Source organism: Sus scrofa, chromosome 9 (genome assembly GCF_000003025.6).
Source record: "Sus scrofa isolate TJ Tabasco breed Duroc chromosome 9, Sscrofa11.1, whole genome shotgun sequence".
In the NCBI taxonomy this organism is placed as follows: domain Eukaryota; kingdom Metazoa; phylum Chordata; class Mammalia; order Artiodactyla; family Suidae; genus Sus; species Sus scrofa.
In genome coordinates, this window is record NC_010451.4 from 6,585,352 (window position 1) to 6,612,753 (window position 27,402).

A 27,402-nucleotide genomic window follows, 5' to 3' on the forward strand; every position below is an offset into this window, starting at 1 on the left:
CGGCGGGACTGGGCAGCTCTTTCTGATGCCTTGGAGGGATTCACCACAGTCTCGTGAGGCTCAGCGCGTGCTCCCCCAGCGCTGGCTGCCCAGGCTCTTTCCAGACGTCCATCTCCAGGACCACTTGGCCTCAGTAGGGCTGGTGCTTCGTGTCCTTGGGTGGGAGTCTCTGCCAAGGGTTATCCCCTGTGGCCAGTCTGTCGCTCTGCCCCTCCAGATGCAATCCCTTTCTTGACCTAGGACACTTAGCATTTTTGGGGGGGGAGGTTGGTCACTTTTGGCCACCCCATGGCACCTGGAGTTCCCAGGCCAGGGATCAGAGCTGCAGTTGTAAACTAAGCCACAGCTCCAGCAACACTGGATCGCTGACCCACTGCTGGGCCGGGGATCGAACCCACGTCCCAGCAGCTCCCAAGATGCCACAGCGGGGACTCTACCTCCCATTTGGGACATTACGTGAACCTTCGGAGGCACCTTACCCCACTCCTACCTCCCTGCAGCCGTGGTCACCACTGACTATGGTCTGGGGCTGTGCCCCTGAGCGCAGCAATCCCACCTCAGAGCGGCTTACGCGGGGCCCTCTCTGCGTGTTGGTCACGGAGGGCTCCGTACCCCCGTGTCTGTTCCAGCCCCTGCACTGGTGCCCGGCCCCCGCCTGCTGTCTGGGTTTCGCCCTGTGTCCCGACATGGGGAGCTCCGGGAGTGGAGGCTGGGCTCTCTGGCGAGCGGCGCCCTCTCCTTGAGGCCGATGCCCGTGGCGCGGCCGGAGAGCGCGGGCAGACCCTCTCCCCGTCCCCCGATGGGTTGTAGCCGCCGGAACACGTCGCCTCTTTTCCTTAATGCGCCGGCAGCTGGGAGAGGCCGCATGTGATGTACGGCCAGCTGCTGGACTGGCTTCGCTACCTGGTGGCCTGGCAGCCCGTCATCATTGGCCTGGTGCAAGGCATCAACTTCGTCCTGGGCCTGGAATAGTCAGGGAGGAGGGCTTCCGCCCCCGGACCTCGGGGCGCCCCCCGCCGCCGCCGGGAGGACTCACGGGGCAGCTGGGCCGCTCAGGGCCTCCGGCTGTGACGGGCTGGGGAGGGTACGACGGAGCGCCAGCCAGCGGGGCTGTCAGCAGTGGGGGCTTTTTAAAAGAAAACTATTTTGATGAATATATTTAATAACCTTTTTTATTGTGGAACCTAGGAATTGCCCCACTCTTCCAGGCCTCAGCCTCCCTGCTTGAGCAGGACGGGCTCGAGCCAAGGCATTTTTGACGGCAAGGAGCCGCCCCAGCTCCGCCCGGGGCCCAGCCCCTCCCCTTCCTTCCCCCGTGGGCTCAGGCCCGGTGCCCCCGAGCCTGGGGGAGGGTGGGCTCCGCGCCCTCTTCCCCGCTCCCATCCCTGGGCCAGAGGCCGCTTGAGGCAGCGGGGTCGGGCCTCTTCCAGTGAGGGAAGCCCTGGGGGCTCGGGATTCACGGTGGCTTTGTTTGGGGCGTGAGAGCAGCGCGGCAGCGGCCTGGGGAGCCTGGCCCGAGGGGGGCTGTCCTGTCCTCCGGAGAACAGAGAGCAGGATCTCTACGCAGTGGGGCCTCGGGGGCTACCGTCAGAGCCACGATGGAGGGCCGCTTGTGCAAGCAGGTCCTCTGCCCAGAAGTGGGGACACGTGCCAAAGGCCACTGCCCCATCACTTCCTTCCCTGAAAGCCCGAGCGAGAGCGTGTGTGCGCCCGCGTCTGTGTGCGCGGCCGAGGGACGGTGACAGAGGCGCCTTCTTCCTGTGGTGAGTGTCCCTCAGAGCTGCCAGGGGATTCCCAGCCCCGGGAATATCGTTACATCAGCCTTGGCAGCCGGCCCTGGGCCCTGCCCAGGCCTGGCAGCGTGGGTGGTGGTGTGGGTGGCCGGAGGGTGAGACCCAGGGGAACTTGGGGCCTGAAAGGAGGCCCCGGGTCCTGGGAGTTGAGCAGGAAGCGGGGGCAGATGGGCCTCGCGCTCGGGTCCGTGGTCGCCGCGGCCTCAGGTGCCACCGGCCGGCATCGGGTGGGTCCTGTCCGCCGTTCTGAATAAAGCTCTGTGAGCTGGGCTGGAAAGCTGAGCACCCCGCCTGCCTTTCTTCTCCCACCCCTTCCCCTCGGGCCTCGGGGGCCTCGCCTTTGTGGCGGCCTTCTGCTGTCCCCCGGGGCCTGGGGGCGGCCGGCCCCGCAGCGTCCCTCGTCGGGCTTTGTCCTGGGGACGGTCCTCCCCGCCTGAGGTCAGGGCCCTGCCACCAGCCCCCTCCCATGGGTCGCTCTCCACCCTGGCCTCTCTCACCCAGATGTGGCGTCCCCGGCCCCCGCTGCCCCTGCCAGCGGGCCCCTCCTCAGGGCGGGGAGCGGGGAGCGGGGACCGGGGTCATTGTCCCACGGTCGGGCCTCTTGTTTGTGTCGGCTCCCGCCAGGGCCGAGGCCAGGCTGCCCGAGGCGCCCGCTTCGTGCTCCCCAGTCCCGAGTCCCCTGACCCCCCAGCGGCCCACCTCTGACCTCGGGACACAGGCAGAGTCCTTCTCCTCTCCCTCGAGTTTGCACCCTCCACCCAAAGGTCTGTGTGCCAGGAGCCCCGGGCAGCCTGGCCTCCGGACCTCACTGCTGGAGACACGGGTGCTCCTGGGAGTTTGGAGTCGGCCGGGGAGGAGCTGGGGAGGAGCTGGGGTGATGAAGATGTCAGGGCCTGGGGAGGAGGAGCTGACTGTGTCTCCTTGTCTAAATTAGGAATGAGTCTGGTTTTTCCACACGTACCAAAAAACTCCTTGGGGAGTCCCCATCATGGCTCAGCAGTAATGAATCTGACTCGCTTACATGAGGTTGCGGGTTCAGTCCCTGGCCTTGCTCCGTCGGTGAGGATCCGGCGTTGCCGGGAGCTGTGGTGTAGGTCGCAGACACGGCTCGGATCTGGCGTGGCTGTGGCTGTGGTGTAGGCCGGCAGCTGCAGCTCCTATTTGGCCTCCATATGCCGCGGGCGCGGCCCCAGAAAGAAACCCGTGCACTTTCTGGGGGTTCCAGCCGATGATGTTCCTGATGCCGCTTCCAAACTCTCTTCCCGCTCCCGGCCTCCCTGGCTCTTTTCCCAGCATCCCGGCCTCCGGAGCCCCCGGGTCCTGGCCTTCACACTTGCTCTGTGCTCGCCACGGGTCCCCATCCCGGGCTTTCTGCCTCCCTCGCCTCCCCTGAGCCCTGCCGGCGCCGGGCACGGCCCGCTCCCCTGGGAGGCGCCAGCGCTCAGGCGCGTGTGCCCGGTGCTCGGCTTGTCTGGGAGCCTCCTGCCCAAGCCGGACGGGCCCTCCGTGTGGTCTCCGTGCGGTGGGTCCCACGGGGCCAGCGGTGGCTGAGCCGAGCCACGGAGCTTCAAGAGGGGGTTCGGAAAGGCAGGCCCTTGCGGGCTGCTCGGGAGCCGGGTGGGGGCATCGAGGCCTCCGGACGAGCTGGAGCTGCAGCTCCGGCCACGGGGCTGGCGTGACGGAAGTGGGGGCCTGAGAAAGGCCGGGCTGTGGACGGCGGCTGCGACGCGGAGTCGGAGACGGTCGGAGCCATCTGCCCTGGGGTCCCCAGTGCCCGGGACGGTGTCCGCTCGAATACGGTGTGAGTGTGAAGGAGGAAGCAGGAGGTCTGTTCACGCAGAGGAGCCAAGGCGGACGCCAGGGTCCTGACCGCTGGCTGGGACAGAATTCTTGTGTGAGAGGCTGCCATGAGGTCACGCCCTGTGGCCCGGGGACAGTGGGCTGGAGAGCGGGGCGCCCGGGAGGTAGTGTCAAGGGCCCCGGCCACCGCGAGCTCGGGCCGAGGAAGAGGTGCAGGTGCAGGCGCCTCAGGGACCGGCCCGGACTGTTGTGCATGTGTCCCTTCTCCTGGTGGCCGGAGCCCGTCCGGGATTCCCTGGCTCAATAAAAGTGAAAGTGAAATGGCAGGGAGAGGACAGCGTTTTCCCAGAAGATTGCACCCTGCCTGCCCTTCCCAGAACCGGCCCTGGCAGTGGAGAGGGCTCTGCTCCCCTGGGTGACCAGGTGAGTCTCTGGTCCTCTTGGGGCCTCCGTGTCCATCCCGTAGTGAAGGGTCACATGGGACCAGGGGCCAGCGTGCTGCCGGGGTGGGGAAGGGCCCAGCAGGGGACGCCCCAGCCTGTGCCCGGGGCTCATCCTCCAGCTGCCAGGTGGGGCAGGTGCACAGGGCAGTGGACAGCGGTGCCTGGCAGCCCACTGAGAGCTCAGGCGTAGGGAGGGCGGTGGAGCCCACAGGAAGAAGGTGGCCACACGCACGGCTGGAATCTCAGCAAGCCGCCGAGACGTCGGAGCAGCGGTGTGTTCACCGTCTCCTCCCCCGCCGCCCCCGGAGGAGGAAGTTGTCACAGATATATAGAGCCCGGCTCGCCGGCTCCGGACACACGCATCATGACCAGGAGGCAGAACTGGACTCCAGGTGGGAGCTGGGGCTGTGCGGGCGCGCGTGCGGGCAGCGGGTGGGGGACCAGAAGGGAGCCCCGTGGCTGGCCCTGAGCGCGAGCCGCAGGCGGACTCCCCTCAGCCCCTGGGCTGTTGCCTTCAGCCTCTGCTCAGATGTTGCGGCTCTGGCTCCCTTCCAACGTCTCCCTGCGCTCCATTCAAGAGGGGCCAAGAGGCGGGGCCGGAGGGGCCCTTTGCCCCTCCCACTCCCCGGGCAGAGCCCAGGAACCTCTGCCAGGCCTGCTGAGGCCACGGCGCCCTCTCCAGCCAGGGCCCGAGGCAGGATGTAAGCGGTGGGACGCTGCCGAGCTCCTCTAACTCATCTCTCTTTAGCCCCCAGGCCCCTGTGGGCCCTGCTCTTCTGTGCCCACCTCGTCTCCCAGGTGGCCAGAGGCACCCCTGCGCCCCAGGCCACCGTGGTCGCCAGCGCCTCAGCCGGGATGGCCAAGGACCCCTGCTCTCTCCAGCCCCCCGCGCTCCTGCGAGCTAAGGGGTGCCCAGGACTGGAGGTGACCTGGCCAGAAGAGGAAGTCCCACTGAGTAAGGAGCAATTCTTACGGGGGCCCAGGAGGGCGGGCTGCGGGCACAGAGGCGCCCAGGGAGGGCTGGTTCCCGAGCCCCTGCCCCCACCTTCAACCCGGTCTGCTTGGCCAAGTGTTCAGCGCCCAGCCCTTGCACGCAGCCTTGTGAGTGTGCACAGGATGCGCCCCCATCAAACGGGACGGAGAGAATTCAGAAAGAAGGCACCCTGGCGGCAGGGGCTCCAAGCAGGCCCCTCCGCGGGGCGCACTTCCCTCTGGCCACCTCAGAGGCGCGGTGGCCCACAGGTGCCGCCCCCTCGGCCAGGGCTCCTAGGGTCACGGGAGCCGGGTGCTAGAGAGGGTGGTTCTGAAGAAGTCCGCTCAGGAGTCATCACCGGGACCAGGGACCTGTCCCCAGATTGCTCTCGCTCAGCCTGGGCCCCTGTAAACCACCCCACTTCCCTCCCCAGACTTGCCACTCGAGCGAGGTTCCTGAATCCTGGGGGCTGGCAGGGTGGGCCGGCCCCGCGTGGCAGGGAGGGAGGGTCTGCTCTGCGGGAGGGTCTGCTCTGCAGAAGGGCCAGCAGCCACGTGTGTCCCTAGATGGAACGCTGACCCTGTCCTGCACCGCCTGCAGCCGCTTCCCCCACTTCAGCATCCTCTACTGGCTGGGCAACGGCTCCTTCATCGAGCGCCTCCCGGGGCGCCTGCGCGAGGGCAGCATCAGGTGAGGGGTGCGGCTGGCAGGCGGGGGTCTGCAGCGGGGGGGCAGGCCCCTGACGCCTCTGCTGCTCCCCTCCGCAGGCGGGAACGCCGGGGCGCAGGGACCCAGCTGCGGCGGGCCCTGGTGCTGGAGCAGCTGAGCCCCGGCCTGCGCCACGCCAACTTCTCCTGTGTTTTCTCCGATCCTGGGCAGACGGCCCAGCGTCACCTGGTTCTGGCCCAGCTCTGGGTGAGGAAGCCGAGGGGGCGGAGGGGAGGGGAGAGGGGGCTGCGCCCGCAGCAGCTCCGGCTAAGGCGCCTTCTGTCTGTCTCTCCATCCCGCTGCTTAGCAGGAAACGAGAAGGAACAGGACTCAGCAGCGCAGGGAGGCGGCGGCCCTCCTGCCTCGGCCCTGATCCCCGTCTGCTTCCCTCCGCCAGGCTGGGCTGAAGACAAGTGTGCCCCCTGCTGAAGGAGCCCCGCCCCCCAGCAGGTCCCCTCTGCCACCATGCCGACAGGTGACCCCCAACTCTGAAGCCTGTTTGAATGGTCACCTCTTCCTTGAGGTCTACGCGCTCTCGGCCCGAGCCGCCTCCCGCATCCACTCGGTGTTGGGTGTGTCCTTTGCGGGACGGTCCCAGGAAGGGCGGGGAGAGAGACCGCCTCCGCCCCCACTGCAGGCCCACGCCGGGCGCGCATAAACCTTCGGTGGTAGTGTACTGGCGTCTGCCTTGTCCTTTCTCCTTCAGGCCTCGGCCGACCCGTGCGAGGAGGGAGTGTGGGGAGGTCTGTGGCCCCAAAAAGGCCAGGAGAAGGGATTTGAGAGCAGGGAGGGCCCAGCAGGGACAAAGAAAGGTATGCTTCTCTCGAGAGCCAGAGGGCCCTGCTTCCCCCGAGAGGTCAAGGCAGGTCAGCACTCCAGGGAGAAAAATAGACTTTATTTACAAGTAATAACATTTAGAAAAGACCCATCCCTGGCCCTTAAAAACCTTCCCACCACGCCCAATCCCACCCCAGTGCGAGTCTGGGGAAGGCGGGGAGGGGGGGCGCGAGCTGTCCCCACCGAGGCCCAGGGCCCGTCTCTCCTGGAAGAGAGCACCCTTTTGGGCAACTGTGCCCTCAGGGGGATAGGAGCACCTGTAGACGGCATGCTCCCCTAGGCCGATGCCCGGTGCTGGACTTGAAGAGCGAGGGCCCTGACTCAGCCCAGCCACCAGGAGTAGCAGGGACCAGGGCCTGCTCCTCCAATGGTCCCTCTTCGATCCGGAGGCCGACAGGGACACTGGCGGGGCCAAGGACCCAGCCACTCATAGTCAGCCTCGAATCCGGTTGTGATGGAGAAGTGACTCTGCTCTAAGACAACATCAGGGGCAAGGTGGGGAGAGGACCCAGACTCCTCCGAGGCGCCGGGGCCAGCGCTGAGGACACGTCTCTTTACCTGGCCAAGGTCCAGGTACCAGCTGGGGCGTGGGCAGGCATCACTGTCTCTACGGGTTTGGCCACTGGGCCTGGGAGCTGAGAGAAGGCACTGAAAGGGACAGGAGGAGGAGGACCAGGCAAGGGCAGCATCCGAGACACAGGTGGGGCCGCTCACTGGTGGCGGCTCTTTAGTGCTTTGCCTGGAAGTGCAAGAGACACGGTCAGGCAGCTCAAGGAGCCGGGAAGACCCGCCCACCCAGGACCAGGCTCTCGCCTTGGCGCCGCCTTGGACAGCCACCCTCGGTCCCCAGCTGCTGGCGGTGCCTGCGCAGCTCTGAGTGGTCCCGGGAGCCGTGTCCTCCCACTCACGGCAGCCACCCAGGCCGCCAGAGCACCGGCTCTCAGCCCGCCCCCTCCCACAGTTCAGCGCGCCCTGCCTGGGAAGCGGCCTCGGGGGTGGCGGGGGCCCCAAGCCGAAGCCTCCACCTTGCCCTTGGCCCGAGGGGTGGCGGCGCTGGCCGTGGTGGTGGCGATGCGAGGAGAGCGGCGGGTCCCACTGCGGGTGCTGGGCGAGGCCTTGGATGGCGCTTTCTTGGAGGCCGCCCTCCGCAGAAGGCTGTTGCCCAGCTTCTTGGGCGTGTTGAGGATGCTGAAGGCCATGGACTGGCGGCGGTCAGCCTGGAGGGAGGGGGTGTCAAGCGGGGGGAGCCCCCCCGGCCTCCCCAGGCCACCCCGCTCTCCAGGGCTCCGCCAGCCAGGCCCCTGCGGGGTCTCCCTCCAGCCCCCAACCAACCTGTTTAACAACAGCTGCAGCCGCTTTCTTCTGGGCCTCAGTCGTGCTCTGTCTGCGCCCCTCGTGCCTGTCCCGGGGGGTCATGGGGCGCGGGAAACAGCTGGTGGCCTTCTTAGACTGCGAGGAGAGGGCCGTTAGGCAGACAGGAGGGCAGCGGGACAGCTTCACCTCCAAAGCCAGGCTCTCAGAGCTGAGTGGCCCTCGTCCAGACGGCACCCACGCCGCCCCCTCCCCCTTGATGGTGGCCAGGCTGGGCCGGAAAAGCACACGGGAGCGGACGCCACCCACCTCGGGGGTGCCAGGGCCCTGATGGGACTCCGAGGAGACCCGTTTGCGCTGCTGCCGGGTGGTGATGCCGGCGCCCTCGGCTATCTGGGTCGGCTGCATGCTGGCTCGGCGCAGGGTCTCCCGGGGGTCGCCGGTTTTTATCTCCTCGTCCGTGATGGTGGGCAGGCTCAGGGAGGGCTGTGGGGTGGGGGGAGAGGTGAGGGGGCCGCAGCAGGCCCGCCCCAGAGCGCTGGGGCTCCCTTCCCTGCCCCCGCCCTGCCCGACGACCACCACCAAGACCTCTGGGAGCCCCTGCCCCTCACAGCACCTCCCCACCGGCTACTTGACCAGAAGCAGGCTGCCCTCCTCAGCAGGCAGGCCCGGGCACTGGGGTGGGAAGCCAGGGGAGGAAGGTGAGCTGGCAGAGGCAGGTGCCAGGTGGGCAACCCCAGTGCTCACCCTGGACTCCAGCGGGTAGCAGGTCTTCAGGTGGGGGGGGCACACCCGGTTGCGCTGTTGCAGCTCCGCGATGCGGTTCCAGTCATCCAGCTGCTCTGGCTCATCCTGGCACGTGCCCACGTAGAAGCTGTTCCTGCCTGGGGAGGACAGGGAGACGGAAGCCACTGGGGCTGGAAGGCCAGGAGGGGACGGTGGAGGCAGCCTCCTGCCGGCCTCTTCCGCCACCGCTTCTTCCCCCACCCTTGGACTTCAAGCCAGGCACCCCAGGGGCCTGCTCCACTCAGTGCTACAGAGCCAGCAGAGGGGCTCACACACTGCCTCGCTGCTTCCTCCCTGGGGTTACAGGCAGAGGCTGTGCCACCCGGAGAAACGAAATGGAAGGCCAAGAACCGATGATGCCCGGGGGCTCCAGGAAGGCAAGTGCCTGCACGAGGCATCGGAGGAGGAGCCTGGAGGACTCCTGACAGCAGCTGGGCATCCCAGGCCCCTCGTGTCAGCATCTCTGGCATCCAGCCTGACGTCAGCCTGACTGCCCAGCAGAGCCCCGATGGACAGGTGCGGGGAGGAGGGGCAGGTGACATGCTGGAAGGGACCCGGCCGCCTGCCTTGGGTTTGTCCAAGAGCCTGTCCCCTACCTGGAGGAGCCCCGCTGGACACCCCAGCCTGAGAACGGCGAGCAGAGCTGCGGGTGGTGGGCCGGTAGCCAGGCAGGCTGAGCAGAGCCGAGTTGGCATCGTCAGGAGAGCCCAGGCGGGCTAGAGACTGGGTGGAGGAGGCCGCTCTGGGGCCGCCCTGGGACGCAGGGGCCGACCGCGTGCTGTAGAAGGAGGAGTTGGCGCTGTCCGGCTCCTCCACATCCAGCTTCTGGAAGAGAGGGTGAATCTGCTACGGCGCGAGCAGGACACCCTGGAGAGAAGCCTCCCCAACCCGAAGCACCTCGGATCCCCTCTGCAGGCATCCACTCTGCTTGGCACGGGGTCCTTGGTGGCGCGTCCGCAAGACATGGGCCTTGTGGCCAGAGTCCTGCACAAGGGGCTGAGGTATCAAGACTTCCCGCCCACTTTCCCACTGAGCCTATGAACAAGGCTGGGAGGGAGGGAGGGAGGGAGGGCAGAGTGTGTGCATCAGAGCACTTTGGAAGCACGTGCACAGGAACAGGGCCACGGGCCCACAGGTCACCAAGCAAGGCAGTGGCGAGGCTGGGGCGGGACCCCACGTCTCGTGAGCTCGTCAGGCGCACAGCACCGTGTCTCCAGCCCCAGCGCCAGGGCCCCGACCCTGAGACCTCCTCCTTCCTCCTCTAGCAGCGCCGCGCCTCCTGCCTCCTTAGGACACGAGGAGCGGAGCCCCAGCCGGGCCAGCAGCCCCCCGGGCAGCCAGCAGGGGGTGCGGGGAGGCCCTGCTGGGCTGCAGCCGCTCCACACTGTCTCCTGCAGCCTGCGCGGGGCCGGGAGCCCTGCCCCTTGCCACGAGAGGCCTGAACGGCAGCCCTGCTGGGGAGCTCAGCCACCCAGCCGCGGGGCCGGGCCGTCAGCGCTGCCTGCCTCTCGGGGACCCGCGGGAAGGGGGCCCGGAGAGGACGCGGGCGCCCCGGCCAGCGGCTGACCTTGGTCATGGTGATGTTGATGATCTGCGTGGTGCGCCGGCGCGCGGAGCGGGTCTTGCGGCCCGAGTCCAGGAAGACGTCGCCCAGGGAGTCCAGGCTGCTCTCCAGCGGGGGCTGACCCCGGGCGGGGATGGGGGTGAAGTAGAGGCTCTCCAGGGATTCTACCTTGGGGGGCAGGCGCTGGGAGACAGGGGAGGCTGGCTCGCCGGGGATACTGGTGCCATCGGGCTGGGTGCGAGGCAACTTGCTGTGGGGGAAAAGCTGCTGACGGGCCACTCCGGGGCGGGCGGGCAGCCCGTCCTCCTTCGCTCCCAAGGAAACTGGGTCAAGCCCCCAGCGTCTCTGGTTCCCCAGAGCTTCCGGGGAGCACCCCTGGCCTGGGCCCCGCCTTCCGCCCGCCAGCCCGGGGCCCAGCCAGGCCGCGGCTCCTCACAGTCCTCATTCCTGGCCACTGCCACGTGGCCACTGCCACAGACGGCTCCCCACCTCTTGCACATGGTCCCCAAGGAGCAGCCTCCGCCCAGGCCCCCGGGCCACACACACGGGTGCAATCCCACCTCCTCCTCCTGCCAGACCCTGTCCAAGAGGCCACTCTGCTCCCACGCCCTGCCTTGCCCTCGCCCTCGCTCAACGCAGCCTCTGAGACAGACACAGAGTGGGGACCAGCAGGGACCCGAGCCCGGCGGCCCAGGTTCAAGGCCAGCCCCGCCATGGTGGGAGTCAGGGCACGAGTGCCCCGCTGCCCCTGGTTCCTCTGCCTCGGAGGGCTGGGAAGGGATGCAGGAGTCTCTGAGGTGTTCACAACAGCGCCCGACGGGTCTAAGCATTTAACAAAAGCAATAAACGTGCTTGTGTGAATTCGTCCGTCTCAGCTTTTACCTCACCTGGAGATGCTTTCTAAGATGCCAACCTGACCACGTCCGTCCCCAAATGCAAACCTTTCCAAGGGTCCTCAGTGCCTTCAGGGCAGGTCTCAACACCAGCCTCCCGCAGTGGGGAGTCCAGCTGGCGCCAGGGGACCTGGGCCGAGCCCCCGACCTGCCCCGCCGGGCGCTTTGCTCACGCTCACCTCTGTCCGCTGGACGCACACAGACAGTGTCTCTGAGGATGGGCAGCCCCAGGGAGCGCCTTGGGCCCACTCCTGCCTTTTCACTCCCACTGGGCTCTCTACAAGCACCTGGCCCAACCCCGCTAAGAGGACGAGGGCCAAGGGCCCCCATCTTCCTCTCACAGCCCCAGTGCCCAGGACCCAGCGCAAGGAACCGCAGACACTCGGCGGACACCAGCCCGAGGAAGGAAGGCGGCCTCCTGACCTGGTGACGGTGAGAGGGGTCCCCTCCTCACAGCTCAGATCCAGGCTGTCGATACTCAAGTCCAGCTGAGGCTTGGTCTGGGGCTCCCGGCTCTTTAAGGTGTCAGTCGCCACCTGGAATCTGCCCAGGTCCCGAAGCTGCTGGTCGGCGTGGGCGACCTGGAAGGAGAGGGCGGGCAGGGCAGGCCCAGGACAGGCGGGCCCGGGGGCCAAGGCGACGGAGGCGAGGGGGAGCCTGTGCAGCCAGAGCCTTACCTGGGCCTCCAGGCTGCGCACCTGGGCCGTGAGGTGGCGGCAGGTCTGCTCCGCCTCCTTGGTCTTCAGCCCAGCCTGCTGCAGCTCCCGGCCCAGCCGGTCCGCCTCGGCTCGCAGCTCCTTGTTCTCCGTCTGCAGCTGCTCCAGGCCCCGCAGCTGCTCCTGCAGCTCCTGGTTCTGCTGTTTCTTGGCATCATAATGCGTCTTGGCCTTCTCCATCTGGGTGGGCGGCAGGGTGGGTGGGTGGGTGAGGGGGTGGCGGCAGGGTGGCTGCGCAGGCGGGCGGGCAGGCAGGCCCTCACCTGCAGCTTGTAGTGCTCGGCCGCCTGCTCTTTCTGGCTCAGCTGGGCCTGCAGCTCGCTCAGCTGGGCCTGGAGGCGCTGGACCTCTTGCTGGCTCTCACCTCCCTGAGCCTGGAAACACCAGAAAGGCTGATTAGGGCCGCTGGTGCCAAATTCCTTTGCACCTAACTAAGAGCTGTGAAGCCTGGTGCTGCAAAAAAGCAATTATTAAACCAAAGAAGGCAACATCATTGAAAGCATTAAGAACATTAAATTGCATTGTAACCTGACCTGTCACTGCCACTGTTGCTCCCTGAGGTTCAACCGTCTAGATCAGCACGAGGCAAGTGAACTCTCTGCCATGACAGAAATGCCTGCACCTGCCCTGCCCAGTAGGGCGGCCACTAGCCACGCCTGGCTACCAAGCAGCAGCCAGTGTGGCCAGTGTGGCCAAGGAACTGAACTTCGTATTTAACTAAAATAACTACCTGGGCTAGTGGCTACTGCAGCGGACAGTGAAGGTCTGGGGTTGGGAGCCACGCCAGTCTTCCCTCGAGAGCGCCCAGGGGCACAGGCTGCCAGGCCTTAGCGAGCACCTCCCCTCCCCGACCCGGCCCAGGCAGGCCGAGGGCAGGCCCAGCCCCAGCAGCCCCACCTTCAGCTTCTGCTGCTGCACCTTGCTGGCGTGGTCATGGTCCGCTAGCTTCTTACTCAGTTCTTCCACCTGGGCGGGGAGGGGAAGACAAGACTCAGGGGGCCTCCCCTGCACGTCCAGACACGTTATGGGGTTGCCCCAGACCCGTCCCCAGTGCTCCTGAAAGAAGAAACTCGGGTCCTTTCTCTGGCCTCCCACTAGGGAAAGGCCTGCACCCCAGGCTGGCTGGCAGGACCCAAGTGAGGTGACCCATAAGCAAAAGCTGCCAGAGCCACCTGCCCCAGCTCGCCTGCATGCCCGCCAGCAGACAGAGGCCTGCCGGACCCCTGCAGCTGCCAGAGATTCGAGAGCTGACACCTCACCACCAGCCTCCCGGTGCCCGGAACCCAGCCCCAAGCCACCTGGGCACAGGGGACGCAGTCTGGAACTCCAGCGGACACACCCGAAGAATGCCCATTCCTCCCCCTTCCAGAAACTGCCAAAGCAAAAGCCCAGACTCGCAGATCCCTTCCCACTACCCAGCAGCCGTTAAGGTTGGTGTGAGCAGCACGGCAGCAGTGAACACGAGGTCAGGCTGCTGGGAGACGAGAGCAAGGGCAGCACCCCGAGGGAGGAAAGCGACGGGAGGGAGCGAGACGGCCACAAACACTCCTGGCTCCTCCGGGCCCTCCAGGAGCTCAAGCGCCATCAGCAGAGGCAGGCACGGGCTCCACTGCTAACTGTTTGCTGTTTGGTCGGACTTCCCCTCGTCTCAGGCTCTCAGGCTCCTCGGGGTGGGGGCACGGGAGGAGGGGAGGCCCCCCTCCTCAGCAGGCCCGAGGCCACAGGCTGGGAGGGGGTGGAGGCAGGTGCTCCCCCCTAAATACCAGCTCAACAGCCTGGACGTCTAGGGCGGCACAGAGAGACCCTGGGAGAGCAAGGTGGCCAGGGCTCCTGACATCTCCATTTCCTGCTCAGGGGACGACCCCAGAGGCCGAGCTCACAGCCCCCTGAGCTCCAGGGCCCACCCCGCACGTCGCCTCTCTGGCTTCTGTGGGATCCCGTGTGCGTCCCTGCAGCTGAGCACCCAAGCTCGAGGCAGCACGCGCAGATTTGGGAAGCCCAAGGCCTGTCACCGGTCCCGACATGGGAGAGATGACACCGACCCTGCCCCCGGTCCCCGACAGGCAGATGGAGATACAGAAGGGTGGGGAGGCCGACCTGGGATGGGTGCGCTGGGGCCCGAGAGAGGGCCCGCACCGCACTCCGGGGCCGCCTGGGCCTGGTTCCACGGCTTGACCCTGCCCCCTTCACAAACAGTTCACAGCAGGAGCCGGCGGAGGCAAGCTGCAGCCGGGGGCATGCACCGAGACTGTCACCGCTTAAGCAGCCAGCACTTAGCCAGGACCTCAGGCATTACCTGCTTAGTCTGCTCCCTCTGAAATACCTCTAGCTGCTCCACCTGTGCGCGGGGAGGAGCAACGGAGACAGTGAGATGGGGGCCAGAGAGGCACCGGCCCTGCTGCCAGGCCGGCCTCACCGAGGCTCTCATCTTTCCCCCAAGGAACCAGAACTTAGGAATTTCTGAAATGTCATCGTGGCTCAGTCCAGCCCCCAGCGGCTCATGGGGCCTCCAGTGCAGGTGCCTCCTCGTGGCCTCAATGGGCTGGTGGCCTGCACCTCCTTCACATCCTGACTCCGCAGGGGCAGAGCTCTCGGGAAGGGGAGCTACGGCTACATTCTGCAGGACAACGGAGGGCACGGGCTTCTCCCCCGGTGAGGGGGGACGAGGCGCTCGCGCTAACGAGAGCACCGGAGGCCCAGGGGCGCAGAGGGACCAACTCCCCCTCTCCGCGCTGCTCTCTGCGGGTGCAGCTGAGCCGGGGGCCTCACCTGGGCAGTGAGTTTCTGCCTCTCCTCCTGGAAACGCTGCCTCTCCTCCAGGACCTTGACCTTGGCACCCTCGTACTTGGCAGTCATCACCTCCAGCTCCCGGGCAGTGCTCTGCGCTTCGCGCTGCATCTCAGCCAGACGGGTCTCAGCGTCAGCACGCACAGCGGCCAGCTCTTGACCATACTTCTCCCGGGCCTGGTCCAGCTCCACTTCCAGAAACTGCCGGCCGAGGCTGGCCCGCTCGCCCAGCCCCCGGTTCTCCTCCGCCAGCAGGCCGTGAGCCTTCTTCAGCATGCTCAGCTGCTCCGCGTAGCTGGCCTTCTCTGCCCGCAGCTGCTGGGCCGCTCGCTCCTGCTCTGCCACCTTCTGCCGCAGGGGCACCAGCTCCCCAAGCTCGCGCTGAGCCCGCATCAGCTCCGCCCGCAGCCCCCCGGCGGCCTGCTTGCTCTGCTCCAGCTCCTCCCGATGGCGTTTCTCAGCGGCTGCCTGCTCGGCCTGCAGCTGCTGGCACAGGTGCTTGGCGGGCAGCAGCTCGCTCAGCAGGGCCTGCGTGCTGGTGTGCTCGAGCTGCAGGGCGGAGAGGGCCTGCTCCTTCTGGAAGAACTTCTCCTGCCAGGCCTTTAACTCTTGCCCCAGCTCTTCCGCTCGCTCTGCCTGCGAGGCCAGCTCCTGCCGCAGGCTCTCGGAAGCCACCCGCTGCTTCTCTGCCTCCTCCCGGAGGGTCTGCACCTCCTCCCGCAGAGCCGAGCTTCGTTCCGCAGCCCTGGCGCTGCTGCTGGCTGTCTCCGCCTGGAGCAGGCGCAGCCTCTCCTCAAGCTTCTGGCTCTTCTCCGACTCAGCGGCAACCAGCCGCTTCAACTCCTTGCTCTCGCCCTCCTTCTCCAGCACTTGGCGGTTCAGGATGGACACCTCCTCCTCCAGGCTGCTGATGAGGCTGCTCTTCCGCTCGGCCTCCTGCTGGCCCCGCGTGACCTGGGCCTTCCACTCCTCCTCGGCCGTGCTGTGCTCCTGGGCCTTGGCGCGGAGGGCGGCCAGCTCCCTCTGGGCTGAGGCTAAGGCGTCCTGAGTGCTCCCCAGCTCCTGGGCCTTCTGCTCCAACTGGCCCCGCAGCGTCTCCAGAGCGCTGGCCCGCTCGGCGTGGGAGGCGCGCTCGGCCTCAAGGCTGCGCTCCAGGCTGGAGGCCTTCTCCTGATGCTCGCGGACCTGCTGCTCCAGGCTGCCCACCTCTGCCCGCAGGACCTCCAGCTCAGGGCCTTTTTGCTCGGTCTTTCCAGTGGCCTCGGACTGGGCTCCCAACCCAGGAGCATTTTCTCGGCCGGCGGTCCCTGGACACTGCGGGGGCGCCTCCTGTTTCTCGGCCAGCTGTTCCCTCAGGTGCTCCACGGTTTGCCGAAGGTCCTTCAGCGCTGCCCCCTGGGCCGCCTCCTGCTCGCGAAGCTGGGCCAGCTCCTGGTCCTTGCCTTCCTTTTCCCTCAGGGCGTGGGCCAGTGCCTCCTGCAGGGCGGCAAACTCCACCCGCTGCTCATTGAGGGCGTTCTGCAGCCGCATCTCAAGCTCCGCCTTGGCGGCCTTCTCCAGGGCAAGGTCGGCCTGAGCCCGGCCCCGCTCCTGGGTCAGCCGCGCCACCTCCCTCTCCTGCTGCCCACGCTCCTCCTGCTGCTGCCCCTGGCTCTCCATCAGCGCAGCCCGCAGCCTCTCCAGCTCGCTGCCCATCTGCTCTGCCTCTCGCTCCATGGCCTGCAGGGCCGCCTGCGTGCTGCAGAAGGGGCGGCCCTTCTGCTCTTCCAGCCACTCTGACTCTCTGTCCCCTGCCCTGGGCGGCTCCTGGAGCAGCTCCCGCGAGGCCGGCTCCTGCTGCTCGCCTGCCTTGCGCACCAAGGCCTCCAGGCGGGCCACCTCCTTGCTGGTGGCCGCCATCTTCTCCTGCAGAGCGGAGAGGTCGTCTGCGAGCTTCTGGGCCCGGGCCTCCTTCTCCTGGACCTGCTGCAGAGCCCTGGCCAGGCTGGCGTGGAGCTGAGCGAGCTCGCTCTGCTGGCGGCTTATCTGGAGCTCGCTGTGGGCCTCGATCCCTGCCACCTTCTCCTTGGCCTCCTGCAGCTCCTGGCGGGCCTTCTCGCACTCCTCCTTCAGAGTCAGCAGCTGTTCCTGGACCATGGCGCCGTACTGCGCCTCCTCCTGCTGGCTGTCCTCGTAGCGCTCCCGCCAGGTAGCCACCTCCTTGGCGAGCTGCTCACACTCGCTCTCAGCCTCGCGCCGGGAGGCCAGGGCCTCGGCCAGCTCCTGCCGCAGGGCTTCTGTCTTGGCCTGATGGGCCTCCCCGAGCTGTTGCAATCGGGCCTCCAGCCCCTTGCGCCCAGCCTTCTCTTCTTCCAGCTCCTTCTGTTCCTGCTTGCGCTGCTCGGCCAGGCTCCGGGTCTCGGCCTCCAGCCTGCAGATACAGCGCTGCTGCTCCTCCAGGGCGCCCGCGGCCCTGCGCGTCTCCTCCTCCAGGCGGCCCTGGCCGACCTTCAAGGACTCCTCGAGGGCCCGGACCTGCTCCTGGACCATCTTCTCGTTCTCAGTCGCTTTCTGCTGCTCAGACCTCAGCTGGGCCTTCAGTTCCGCCACCTGGGCCTGGGCCTCACACTGCTCCTGGCGGGCCGCCTCCACGCAGGCGTGGAGCTCCTCCACCTTCTGGCTCAGCTCGGCCTTCTCCCGCTGGGCCTGTGCCACCGAGGTCTGGGCGCCGTCTCGGGCCTCACTGGCAACCTGAAGCTGCTGCTGCAGGACCTCCAGCGCAGCAGCCTTCTCCTTCTCCAGCGCCTCCAGCTGCTGGCGGGCTGCGGCCCGCTCCTCGGCCACGGCGGCCAGTTGTTGGGCGTGCTCTCGCCGGGCGGCCTCCTGCTCCTTAGCAGCCTCCTCCCACTGCCGCTCCTTCTGCTTCAGGCTGCTGCTCAGCTGCTCCACCTGCTGGCGGAGGCCCTGCGAGGCCTGCTCCTGCTGCTGGAGGGAGTGTGCCAGCTGCGCCTGCTCTGTCTGGGCCTGCTGCTTCAGGCTGGCCAGCTCCTGATCCCGCTGCTGGAGGGCAGCGTTGAGGGCCTCGAGCTCAGAGGTCAGCGCGGCCGCCTGGGCAGACAGCCGGGCCCCCTGCGCCTGAGACGCCTCCTCCAGTTCCTCCTTGGCCCGGCTGAGGCTGGACAGGGAGCCCTGGAGCTCGGCAATCAGGCCGGCCAGCTGCTGCTTCTCCTCCTCAAAGTGGCTCCGCTCAGCAAGTAGCTTGGCCTCCCGCTGGCTCCGCTCGGTCTCCAGCGCCTCCACCCTGGCCTGGAGCTGAGTGTTATCTGCAGCCAGAGTGGCTGCCTCTTGCTTGAGAGTTTCCAGCTGGTGAGATAAAGAGACAAGTGGGCATCAGCATGACTCCTCAGTCCCCTTGGCCCCTCTGGGGACTGAGATGGTCCAGGAACCTGAACATGATGAACATGGCTCCACAGCACCCCAGCAGAGCCCCCGCCTGCACCCCAGCACAAAGATGCCCCCACATGCACCTCAGCACACACAGCCCCCCGCCTGCACCCCAGCACAAAGACACCCCCACATGCACCCCAGCACAAAGAGCCCCCACCTGCACCCCAGCACAAAGACACCCCACATGCACCCCAGCACAGAGCCCCCGCCTGCACCCCAGCACAAAGACACCCCCACGTGCACCCCAGCACACAGACCCCCTCACCCTACCTGCAAGATGTCGCCCAGCACCTCACCCTTCTCCCGGGGTGGGTTCTCCCGCAACTGGGCCAAATGTTCTTCCAGCTGTGAGAGTTTTCCCTGAAGGATTTCATTCTTCTCCTCGAGGCATTTCTGGGAGTAAACAAGAGCCCCCGTGTGAATAGACGTGCAAGAAGCGGCAGACGAGCACACAAGCCCCAAGAACAGCAATAGAATCTGGGACCCTATCGCCTGGCTACCAGGACCACCTCTGGCCCTCACCCGGGGGAACGGGCAGAAAGCAAGGATCTAGGTCCACGGGAGACCCGACTTCCCAGTCCTGGTGCCAGAGGAGGATTAAGTCAGATGACCTGCTGCTGCTTCTTCTCCAAGGCTGCCGAGTTTATTTCAAATTTCCTCACTGTACACCCTTCCTCTGCCACGCTCTGGCTCTCAGAGTATCCAAACCCCCACCAGCTTCAAAACATCCTGACCATCTGAGCATCAACGGCAGCACGGCCACAGCAACCCCATCCCCTTTGTCCCACTGGTCACTAAGCGCCTACAATGACCAGGCCCCGTGCTGGCTGCGTCTCTGACGTCCTAAGCCACCCATCGGACTTGGGAGGTAGCAACTACAAGCCCTTCTTTACAGAGAAAGCATCTGAAGCCGGATGTTAGGGGCCCTGCCCCAGGGCTACGTGGTTCTTAGTGAGCGGCAGAGCTGAGCTCTTCACAGCAAAAATAACCACAGCGAAGTCACTGAAGGCGCACCAGCGGGCAATGCGCATCAAGTGCTCGTATGCACTGGCTTACCACGGACACCGAGGAAGCTGCCCAGGCTTTTTCCCATTTTAGGGAAAGGTGCTTAGAGAGAAAGAGGGCAAGAAACTTGTGCAAGGTCTCACCTTGTGAACAGCGGACAAAACAAGACTTGCGGGTGGACCAGCCTGAGGCCACTAGAGCACGCTACCAAGCCCCAAAGCGAGGGCAGGGTAGTCCCCAAAGGCCCCATGCGGTAGAGCGTACACGGAACCGGCTCCGAGCGTGGCTCAGATGGTGGCCCTGACTCCCGAAGGCAGGGTTACCTTGTCCTGCAGAGCTGCGCCGAGCTCCTTCTCCAGCTGGGCCTGCTTCTCCACCCACTCCCGAGAGGCCTTGCTGTGCTCGTCCGTCAGGTCATTGAGAGCCCCCTGGAGCTGCTGCAGGTGACTGGCAAACTCCCGCAGCTGAGAGAGACGAGAGGGAACCCCCGTCACCCAGGGGAAAAACTGCCAACACCACTGCTGACGCCCACTGATGTCCAGGGGCTGGATGGCTCCCAGCATCCTTCCAGCCCTCCTCGACCGAATCACAACTAACCACACCTCCAACTCAGGACCACAAGGCAAACCTCAGGGGCCTCGGCCGGTCCGTGGCAGCAGGAGGACTCTCCTCCACCCGCTTTGGGGAACCGTCCAGACTAACTCAGCCCAAGGGGCTTGCAGGAGGGCACCAGACCGGCCACTGCTGACCTTAAAGGAAAGGTCCCCGTTCTCCTCAGAAAGCTGGTTAATTTTGCGATCCATCTGGCCCTTCTCTGTCTTCAGGTCCTGGCACTGCTTCAGCGTTTCATGGAGCCGGATGGTGAGGCTGCGAGGGAGGGGGGCGGTGAGAAGAGCGCACCCCTGCCCCGGCGGCAGGGGGCGGCAGGGAGAACCGTACCTCTCATTCTTGCCACGGAGCTCCTCGAGCTCTCCGGCCTCCAGCGGACTGGCCGCCTGCTTCTCGTTCAGCAGAGCCAGGCGGTCGATGCGCTGCTGCATCACGGCTATCTGTGCATCTGCCCGGAGGACGGGAGGGGACAGGAGAGTCCGTCCGCACAGGACGAAGGGAGAGGGAGGCAACAGGCACCCAACCCCAGGGAAAGGAGGGAGGCCGGCGAGGACAGGGCCTGCTTCCAGGCGGTCAGCTCGACAGGCCCAGGGCTGAGCTCCAGGCTCAGGCGCCGGCAGAGGGCCACGCCGCAGACCAGCCCCGCAGGTCCCCGGACAGAACTCCCAGATGCCGCCCCTTCTCACCCAGCCACCAGCCAGCCCGGGCACCCACCCTTCTCCGTGAGGAGCTTGCGGTTCTCAGCCAGCTCCAGCTCCAGCTCGTCCCGGTTGTTCCTCTCGTCCGCGAGCTGCTTCTTCAGCCGCCTCATCTGGAACTGCGGCGTCTGCAGGATGTCACCCATGGGGGAGGCTGGAGAACCTGAGAGGAAGCTGCGGGAGGAGACGACCCAGAAGCCAACGTGAGAGCCCAAGACGGGGGCGCTGACGTGACCGCCAACAGGCAGCGACACACAGCCGGGCTCCACGGATGTGAGCCCCGGCCGCCAGGCCCGAGCGCGTGGCTTCTGTCCGCAGTGCCACCTCCCGCCTCGTGCCATGACTCTGAGAAAACTCTCCTTTCTCCTTTCTATCCCCTTACCCTCCCCTCCACCGCCAAAGCAGACGTGCATTCTATGAAGTTCCCGTGGTACCGGTGTGACCTGTGGCACGGGGTCGACCTTCGGCCTGGGAACTTCCACATGCTGCAAGGGCGGCCAAAAAGAAGGGCATTCTCTTTGCCTGTGCAGGGACTTTGGCACGGTCTCCAAGGAAGCAAGAGACTCCATAAGCAGGAAGAGCCTCTGAGAGGCCCTCTGCCCAGGCCAGACCCACCAGTCCCCCGCCAGAACTGGGGCAGGGGCCCGGGATGCACGGGTGCCCGAGCTCTGCTGACCGCAGGGCGGGGCGAGAGCTCAGCCTTCGGACACAGGGACCTGGAGCCTGGATGCGGAGGCCCAGCCCGGACAGGAAGCCCAGCACATACTTGTTTCCACTGGAAGAGGCAACTTTCTGCAGTTCTAGGAAGCGAACCTCCCTCCTGGCGTGGTGGGTGGGTGGGGAGAGCTCTTCAGAGACGGTGCTGGAACAGGGGGTAGGGACCGGAGCTGGAGAGGAAAGAGCACACGAACCACAGAGAGGCTGCTAAGAGGACGATCAGACTTGCAGCTTTATGAGACCTGAGAACGCGCCTCACTGGGAATGAAGCCAGACACGCGTGAGCTACAGAGGGAGGACGCCGGGCGGACCCTGAAGCCTGGGGTCCGGGTGTGGGGAGCCACAGCAAGCAAGGGCTTCCACTCGTACAGCCCATCAGTGGCCAGAGAGCGCAGCAGAGGGACAGTATCCTCTGTGCTCAGTGACCAGACCATGTGCTCACACCTTTCCCTCAGACCACCCCAAACACAACTCCCCTCATCCCCACGAGCTCTCAGCACTGGCCTCCTTGCTGACCCCGCCATGCTGAAACCTGGCACTGCCCCCGTCCCGCAGCCCCCTACCTCTTAACACCAGCCTCCGCCTCCCTCGCCTGCTCCTCCCCTCCCACCCGCCTCCAAGCCCCGGAGCGCTGGCGGGGCCCCGTGCTCCAACCACGACGCCCAAGGCTTCAATGGCCATCCACCCGTGGACCTGCAAGGCCGCAGCCTGGCCGCGAGGCCTCTCCTGCATTCTAGACACATCTGCAACATCTCCACCTGAAGGGCTCGCAAGGAACCTGAACACGAGGAACAGCAAATTCAGCGACTGGAAGAGAACTTGCCTAGACCTGCGCCCTACACCCCGTGTCGTCAGCCGGCCCTTCCCAACAGGCAGAGCCCTCCCTTTTCCTACTGTGCTTCCAGGTGACATGTGGGACATTCGATACCTCTCTGTCCCAGCCTTTATTCCTTACCATACCTGCCTTCCCACAGAGAACACAGCATCATAGAGGGAAAAACAAGTTTTTTTTTCTTTTTGGCCACTGCAGCACACAGAAGTTCCCAGGCCAGGGGTCGAACCTGCCGCACATCAGTGGCCCAAGCCACAACGGTGACAATGCCAGGTCCTCAACCTGTTGTGCCACCAGGGAACTCCCACAACAATTTTTAAGACTGTGCATTCCCAGCTTCTAAGCCTAGAATAATGATTGTTTAAATAAAAAAATAATAATAAAAAAAGTGCATGGGTGGCGGGCAGGACCAGGGTGTCACAAGAAACTACAACGGACACAATGACTTATAAACGTCCTGCTTGGCTGCTGCCAGGCGCGAGAAGGCGCTCCACGGGAACGGGGATAACGGTGACAGGGCCCAGAAACCCACCTCCTCCATCAGGCACATTTTCTGAGCACCAGCTCTGTGCCCCGTGGGAGGCACACCCCCGGTGCCCTTCCTGACAAGCCAGGATCCCAGCAGTCCCCAGCTCAGAAAAGAGTGGCCCCTCAGCAACAGCCCGGCTCACCTTTCTGCAGGAAGCTCTCTAAGTCCTCGTTCAGGTTCAGCCCATCCTCCTGGTCCAGCACAAACTTGAGAATGACGGCTAACTCAGTCTGGGCCACGGAGAGAGAAAGTATGGCTTAAGCGTTTGGGAGCCTCCGGGGACAGAGGCGCCACCCAGCAGTGCCAGCCTTAGGAGCCTGCCAGAGCCGCTCCTCCTCTCAGAGCCCAAAGCCCCATGGCCCAGCCGAGAACGTCCCAGCAGAGACATGTTCACCCTACTTGCCCCAAGCCCTCCTCTCTGCTAAGATTCACGGGAGCCAGAGAGAGACCCAGGCCCTGACTCCACTTCTGACCACAGAGACAAGGACAGGGAAGCAAAGTCAGGCAGTTGGAAAAGTTTTTTGTTTTTTTTTAGGGCCACACCCACGGCACATGGAGGTTGCCAGACGAGAGGTCGAATCAGAGCTGCAGTTGCTGGCCTACACCACAGCCACGGCAACGCAGGATCCTTAACCCACTGAGCGAGGCCAGGGATTGAACCTGCGACCGCATGGATGCTGGTCAGATTCATTTCCGCTGCACCATGACGGGAGCTCCCCCGTGGGAGATTTTATACCTCACTCTGCTGGCCTCTTCCAGGGACCCTCACTGTGGTTCTCTGAGCGAGAACACCTCCAGGGCTCATCCAAAGCTCAGCCGCCAGCTCAGCGATAAAACCTTGCCTTCTCTGTCTGAATTCCAAAGCTAGAGAATTGGTCTCATTTTCCTGGCCAATTCTGTCTCATCCTGTAGAATCTGTTTCTACTGGGTCTGTGATCAGCTTGGGGCAGAGAAAAGGTGGAAGGAAGGAAGGAAGGAGCCACCCGACCTCCCACGCCACCACATCCGAGCCCAGAGAGGGGCCGTGAGCTCGGTGAGCACGAAGCGGGATGACCCAACATTTCTAGCGCGGTGCCACGTCCTCACCGGTTACTACGCTACCCGCTGCTCCTGTGCTGGGAAATAAAGGACGGCTGCTCATGTGGGAAGCAAAAGGGCAACATCAGGACCCACATGGCAGGTAGTTCCTGGTAACCAGGTCAAGTCCCTCTGCAATGACACAGAGGCACCCACTCCTCTTCACGGAGGGACCGGGCAGAGGAGAGGCCCCTGCCCTGAGCACACTGTCAGGGAGACACGGTCTCACTCATCTTTCCCACTAGAGGAACCGGGAATGAACGGAGCGGCCGCTGGTGCAAACCACAGGAACACATCCATGAAGACCGAACAACCCCCATCTACCATCCGAACCCACTTCAGGTGCGGGTGCAGGGAAAAGAGCGCTGAGAAGAGGTTACTGACAACCGTCACTGCCTTCTTGGTGCTTTTCAACATTTTCCAGACTCTCTATAATGAATGGCTGTAACTACTACAGCCTAATTTTTTAAAAGAACAACATATGCTGTTTTAAGAAAAACCAATGGGGTGAGGTGAAGCACAGGCTAGGCCTGCTGCAGGGGTGGAGGCCGGAGGGCGTACCTGGATCTTGTGTTCAAACTGGTCCCAGTCCCTCGGGCTTTGGGAGCTTATGGAGGAATGGTATAAGAGCAGCATGATCACCTAGAAGCCAAACAGGACACAGTCACTGAGCAGAGCTGCCTCTCTGTTCTAGGGACCTTTCCGAAGCTCCCAGAATTCAGCATCCCAGGCCACTGCCCTGAACTGCACCAGGAAACCCTTGATCAATGCTCACTGAGCAAAAAGCTGGGTGCCAGACTTCTTGCACAACTCAATTCCTGGACTCCCAGACCCCTGGGTATGAAGCTTAAGGCGTCATTACAGACCAGCACACAGAAGCAGAAAGGGGAATGAAACGGACTGGGCTAAAAAGAAAAATATGCTGTCAGTGGGTGAGGCTGATCTCTGCCAGGTCTCCACGTGCCATAATAGTGGCTGAGTAAGTCTCTCTGTCCCAAGGATGGGCTCCTAGGAGCCTTGGCTGCATCAGCTTCTGCCTCAGCGAGGTGGCTGCCTGGACTTGACTCCAGCCTCCACGAGGCCCAGAAACAAAGCCCCCACTTCTTCTGGGTTAAGAGGAGGCCCTGCAGGCCCCTCTGGTGCCACCCTCCCACCCCCGGCAGTCTGGTAGTCCACACGTACCTTGGCCAGTTCCAGCTCTGACCCCTCCATCACCTTCTGCACTGACACCAGGCATTCTGGAGAAGAGGGATGCTTCCGGTTTTCTGTAGTGACCACAGTGCAGAAAACAAGGTGAACTTCCTGGGGCCCATGTCTGAGACTATGAGAACCCCTCAGAGTCAGAGGAGCAGCCAAAGGGCTGTCTCTGGTGGGGCCGGGAGACACGGGGCTCCTTATTCCTAGGTCCTAGCACCCCCGACATACACATTTCCAGCTGCAGTGAGTTCTATGCTGGGTCAGTCCAAGGACTACAGGGACAGATGAAGGAGGAGGCTGGCTGGGCATTCACAGCAGCTCGGGGCCTGACACTGCACGCACCTACCCACGCGCCAGCTCCCACTCAGCACCAGAGGGGAGGAGTCCAGAGATTCCAGGTCACTCTAGAGTCTCACTCTAGAGATCACAGAGGAAGCCGCCTGCAGCTGCATCAGACTAGCGATGGGGACACTGCTGCCAGGGGGGGCTGGGCTCAATTACCAACACCCTGCTTTATCGAAATCCACTGTCACCTTTCTTCTACTTCTCTCGAGGTGGAGACAGCAGATGGCTCCGGTGTCAAAGATGAGGACTGTCACAGCTGGACAAGGGGAGCTCGGGGCTAGAAGCTCTACCCGTTAACCTAAGAGCAGCTATTACCATCTTCACTGAAAGGCAAGGAACCCATGTCCAAAAAGGTCACACAAGCAGTGGAGCAGAAGGGCCAAGACCGCCAACCTCCACCTGCCTGTTCCCCTTTTCCCACCACCCAGACAAGCCTTTCAACGCGCTCTGGGGTAAATGCTCTCCCTGCAGGGGAAGAGGGTAGCATGGATCCTTCTGTCTCCTTTGGGGGAGTTCGGGGGGCCCAAGGCGATGAGGCCCCAAGACCGACCCTCTGGCTCTACCTGGACCCCCGGACATGGGCCCCAGCCTGCAGGGACACTTCCCCGCCTGGTGCAGGCATCACCAGATGGGAAGCTGCCAGGCTGAACGCATCCCTGTGGCACAGAGCAGGCAGCCTCAAGCCTTGCTCCTCCAGACACTGGGCCCTGGTTCTCCTGGACTCCTGGTTTCCAGGAGCTGAGGCGGCAGTTCCATCCCAGCTGGACAAGAAAGGTGCTTACTCTGCAGAAAACTGCACACAAATTCCAGTCTCTCTGGCACCGGCTGCTGCAGGATTTGCTGTCCTCTGTCAGCGCCACGGCTGGAAAAGAGCAAGTAGGTGAGACAGAGCGCTCAGCACCCCTCCCGCCTTGCTAGTGCGTGACATGCTGCCCTCCCGTCCCTGCAGGCTGGATCTGTGCTGGGTCTGCGGGGGGCACCAGACCAGACGGTGGAGGCAGGCAGAAGATACCAAGATACCGTCCAGCCAAGAAGGAACCGTGCTGGGCGAGAAGCGGGGACCTGAGGCCTGAGGTCCTCCTGGAAAAGGTGGCACTCTCCCAGCCCCTCTAAAGATCAAAAAGCTCGGTGGGAAGGGGCTTGAGTGGGGATGGAAGCAGCACAGAGGACTGGGACGCTAGGCCAGAACGGCTCAAGTATAAAAGGACAGGAGGCCTGGGAAGGTGGCTGGAGCCGGAGCGAAGAGGACCCCGGGAAGGGAAAGGGGGTCCAAGCACAATGAGCAGGAAGGAGCGAGGCCCTCCAGGGACAGGGCAAAGGTCAACACACGCAAGGCTGAAGGCCCAGGTGGCAAAAGCCTCTGAGAGGCCAGGCCACGCAGCAGTCGCTCTTAATCTGTGGCCTCGCAGGGCTCGCCAGTTGACGTGGCAGGACGCCAAGTGCAGAGAGCAATGAGGGCGGGAAGCAGCAGGGGGAGCTCTCACAGCCCCGCCCCCGCCGCTCAGGCCAAGTGCAGTTTCATTTTCCTGGGCGATGACCTTCTCTCCAAGCTAGAAAGCTGACTTCTCTCTCTAGGCTACAGCTTAAGATCCTGATTAAAAGGCCCTCTGTTCCTCAGAAGCCCAAACTCCAGGCCTCAATCACCTTCCTAGAGGGGAAGGCAGGGCAGACTCTAGACTCCTCCAGAGCCAGACATCCTGCAAAGCACAAGAGGCACCCCAGCCAAGGCCTTCAGAGGCGTTCCCTCCGATCCCACGTGATTACAAAGGCTTGCTCCGGGTGAACCACCCCCACCACGCCCCCCACCCCCGCCGCCCAGGAAGCATTCTGGGCAGCTGGTCTGTGATTAGGGACTCCTACCAAGTCTCCTACAAGGAGACTCGTCTCCTCACAGACTCCTGAAAGAGCCATCTTCCCTACCCAACCTAACCAGGAACGCTGTGGATCCGTGCCTTGCAGAGAGCAGTGATTTATTTACCTCAAATAAAAACAAAGCGTTCTTGGGTTAAATGTTGGAGAAATACTGGGTTAACCCAAACCAAACATTTTCCAAAGAAGAAGATACAACATGCATTACTTCCTAAACTTATCTGACCACTAAACCCCCTACCCAAGCCCTTGGGATAAGTGTAGCTGCGTGGATGTTTTAGAAAATGGGGTCCCGGAGGAACCCAGCCCATCCTTCAGGCCTGCGCTGAGTCTCTGAGTGCTTTCATTCTCAGGAACTCCTATGACACCATGACACTCATGGGGTTCTTTTTAGGGCCACCCGCAGCACAGGGAAGCTCCCAGGCTAGGGGTCTAACTGGAGCTGCAGCATCAGCCTACACCACAGCCACAGCAATGCCAGATCTGA

General features: G+C 64.3%; 3 protein-coding genes across 13 annotated transcripts in view; 2 read left to right on the forward strand and 1 right to left on the reverse strand.

Annotated features, from left to right (window-relative positions):
- RNF121 (ring finger protein 121) overlaps positions 1–2,075 on the forward strand; it is a 98,671-nt gene extending 96,596 nt beyond the window's left edge. For 2 of the 3 annotated variants that reach the window (XM_003129616.4, XM_005653662.3), the window contains one exon: positions 852–2,075. In XM_003129616.4, coding sequence (XP_003129664.1) covers positions 852–972 — 121 coding nt within the window. In that variant the 3' untranslated portion in view covers positions 973–2,075. The remainder of the gene's footprint in view (positions 1–851) is intronic. The other variant, XM_005653660.3, reaches the window with a different exon arrangement.
- IL18BP (interleukin 18 binding protein) lies at positions 1,251–11,072 on the forward strand. Of its 2 annotated transcripts, none has more exons than XM_003129617.5 (5): positions 1,251–4,428; positions 4,785–4,991; positions 5,576–5,699; positions 5,777–5,924; positions 6,025–11,072. In XM_003129617.5, exons 1-5 carry the CDS (start codon positions 4,401–4,403, stop codon positions 6,088–6,090), a joined length of 573 nt encoding a protein of 190 aa, XP_003129665.1. In that variant the 5' UTR covers positions 1,251–4,400; the 3' UTR covers positions 6,091–11,072. The 2 variants fall into 2 exon arrangements, with proteins under 2 accessions (XP_003129665.1, XP_003129666.1); XM_003129618.5 differs by having other exon boundaries at positions 2,185–4,428; positions 6,115–6,393.
- Positions 6,592–27,402, reverse strand: part of NUMA1 (nuclear mitotic apparatus protein 1) — a 71,024-nt gene continuing 50,213 nt past the window's right edge. For 6 of the 8 annotated variants that reach the window (XM_005653665.3, XM_021062425.1, XM_005653666.3 and 3 more), the window contains exons 4-26: positions 25,829–25,908; positions 24,687–24,769; positions 24,066–24,146; positions 22,570–22,657; positions 21,116–21,236; positions 20,366–20,523; positions 19,982–20,099; positions 19,792–19,909; positions 19,366–19,506; positions 18,308–18,430; positions 14,594–17,953; positions 14,121–14,162; positions 12,722–12,790; positions 12,088–12,198; positions 11,786–12,004; positions 11,532–11,689; positions 10,219–10,465; positions 9,248–9,476; positions 8,613–8,749; positions 8,175–8,351; positions 7,887–8,003; positions 7,580–7,771; positions 6,592–7,293 (exon numbers count right to left, since the gene is read on the reverse strand). In XM_005653665.3, the coding sequence (XP_005653722.1) occupies positions 7,282–7,293; positions 7,580–7,771; positions 7,887–8,003; positions 8,175–8,351; positions 8,613–8,749; positions 9,248–9,476; positions 10,219–10,465; positions 11,532–11,689; positions 11,786–12,004; positions 12,088–12,198; positions 12,722–12,790; positions 14,121–14,162; positions 14,594–17,953; positions 18,308–18,430; positions 19,366–19,506; positions 19,792–19,909; positions 19,982–20,099; positions 20,366–20,523; positions 21,116–21,236; positions 22,570–22,657; positions 24,066–24,146; positions 24,687–24,769; positions 25,829–25,908 (6,181 nt within the window). In that variant the 3' untranslated portion in view covers positions 6,592–7,281. The remainder of the gene's footprint in view (positions 7,294–7,579; positions 7,772–7,886; positions 8,004–8,174; positions 8,352–8,612; positions 8,750–9,247; positions 9,477–10,218; positions 10,466–11,531; positions 11,690–11,785; positions 12,005–12,087; positions 12,199–12,721; positions 12,791–14,120; positions 14,163–14,593; positions 17,954–18,307; positions 18,431–19,365; positions 19,507–19,791; positions 19,910–19,981; positions 20,100–20,365; positions 20,524–21,115; positions 21,237–22,569; positions 22,658–24,065; positions 24,147–24,686; positions 24,770–25,828; positions 25,909–27,402) is intronic. The other 2 variants (XM_021062426.1, XM_013999240.2) reach the window with 1 other exon arrangement.

Excerpts from the sequence above, each read along its gene's own strand:
- IL18BP (XM_003129618.5), top strand. The coding sequence starts at position 4,401 with ATGACCAGGAGGCAGAACTGGACTCCAG. Across the intron at positions 5,700-5,776 it reads CTGCGCGAGGGCAGCATCAG|GCGGGAACGCCGGGGCGCAG; the intron begins GTGAGGGGTGCG and ends TCCCCTCCGCAG. Across the intron at positions 5,925-6,114 it reads TGGTTCTGGCCCAGCTCTGG|GCTGGGCTGAAGACAAGTGT; the intron begins GTGAGGAAGCCG and ends TCCCTCCGCCAG.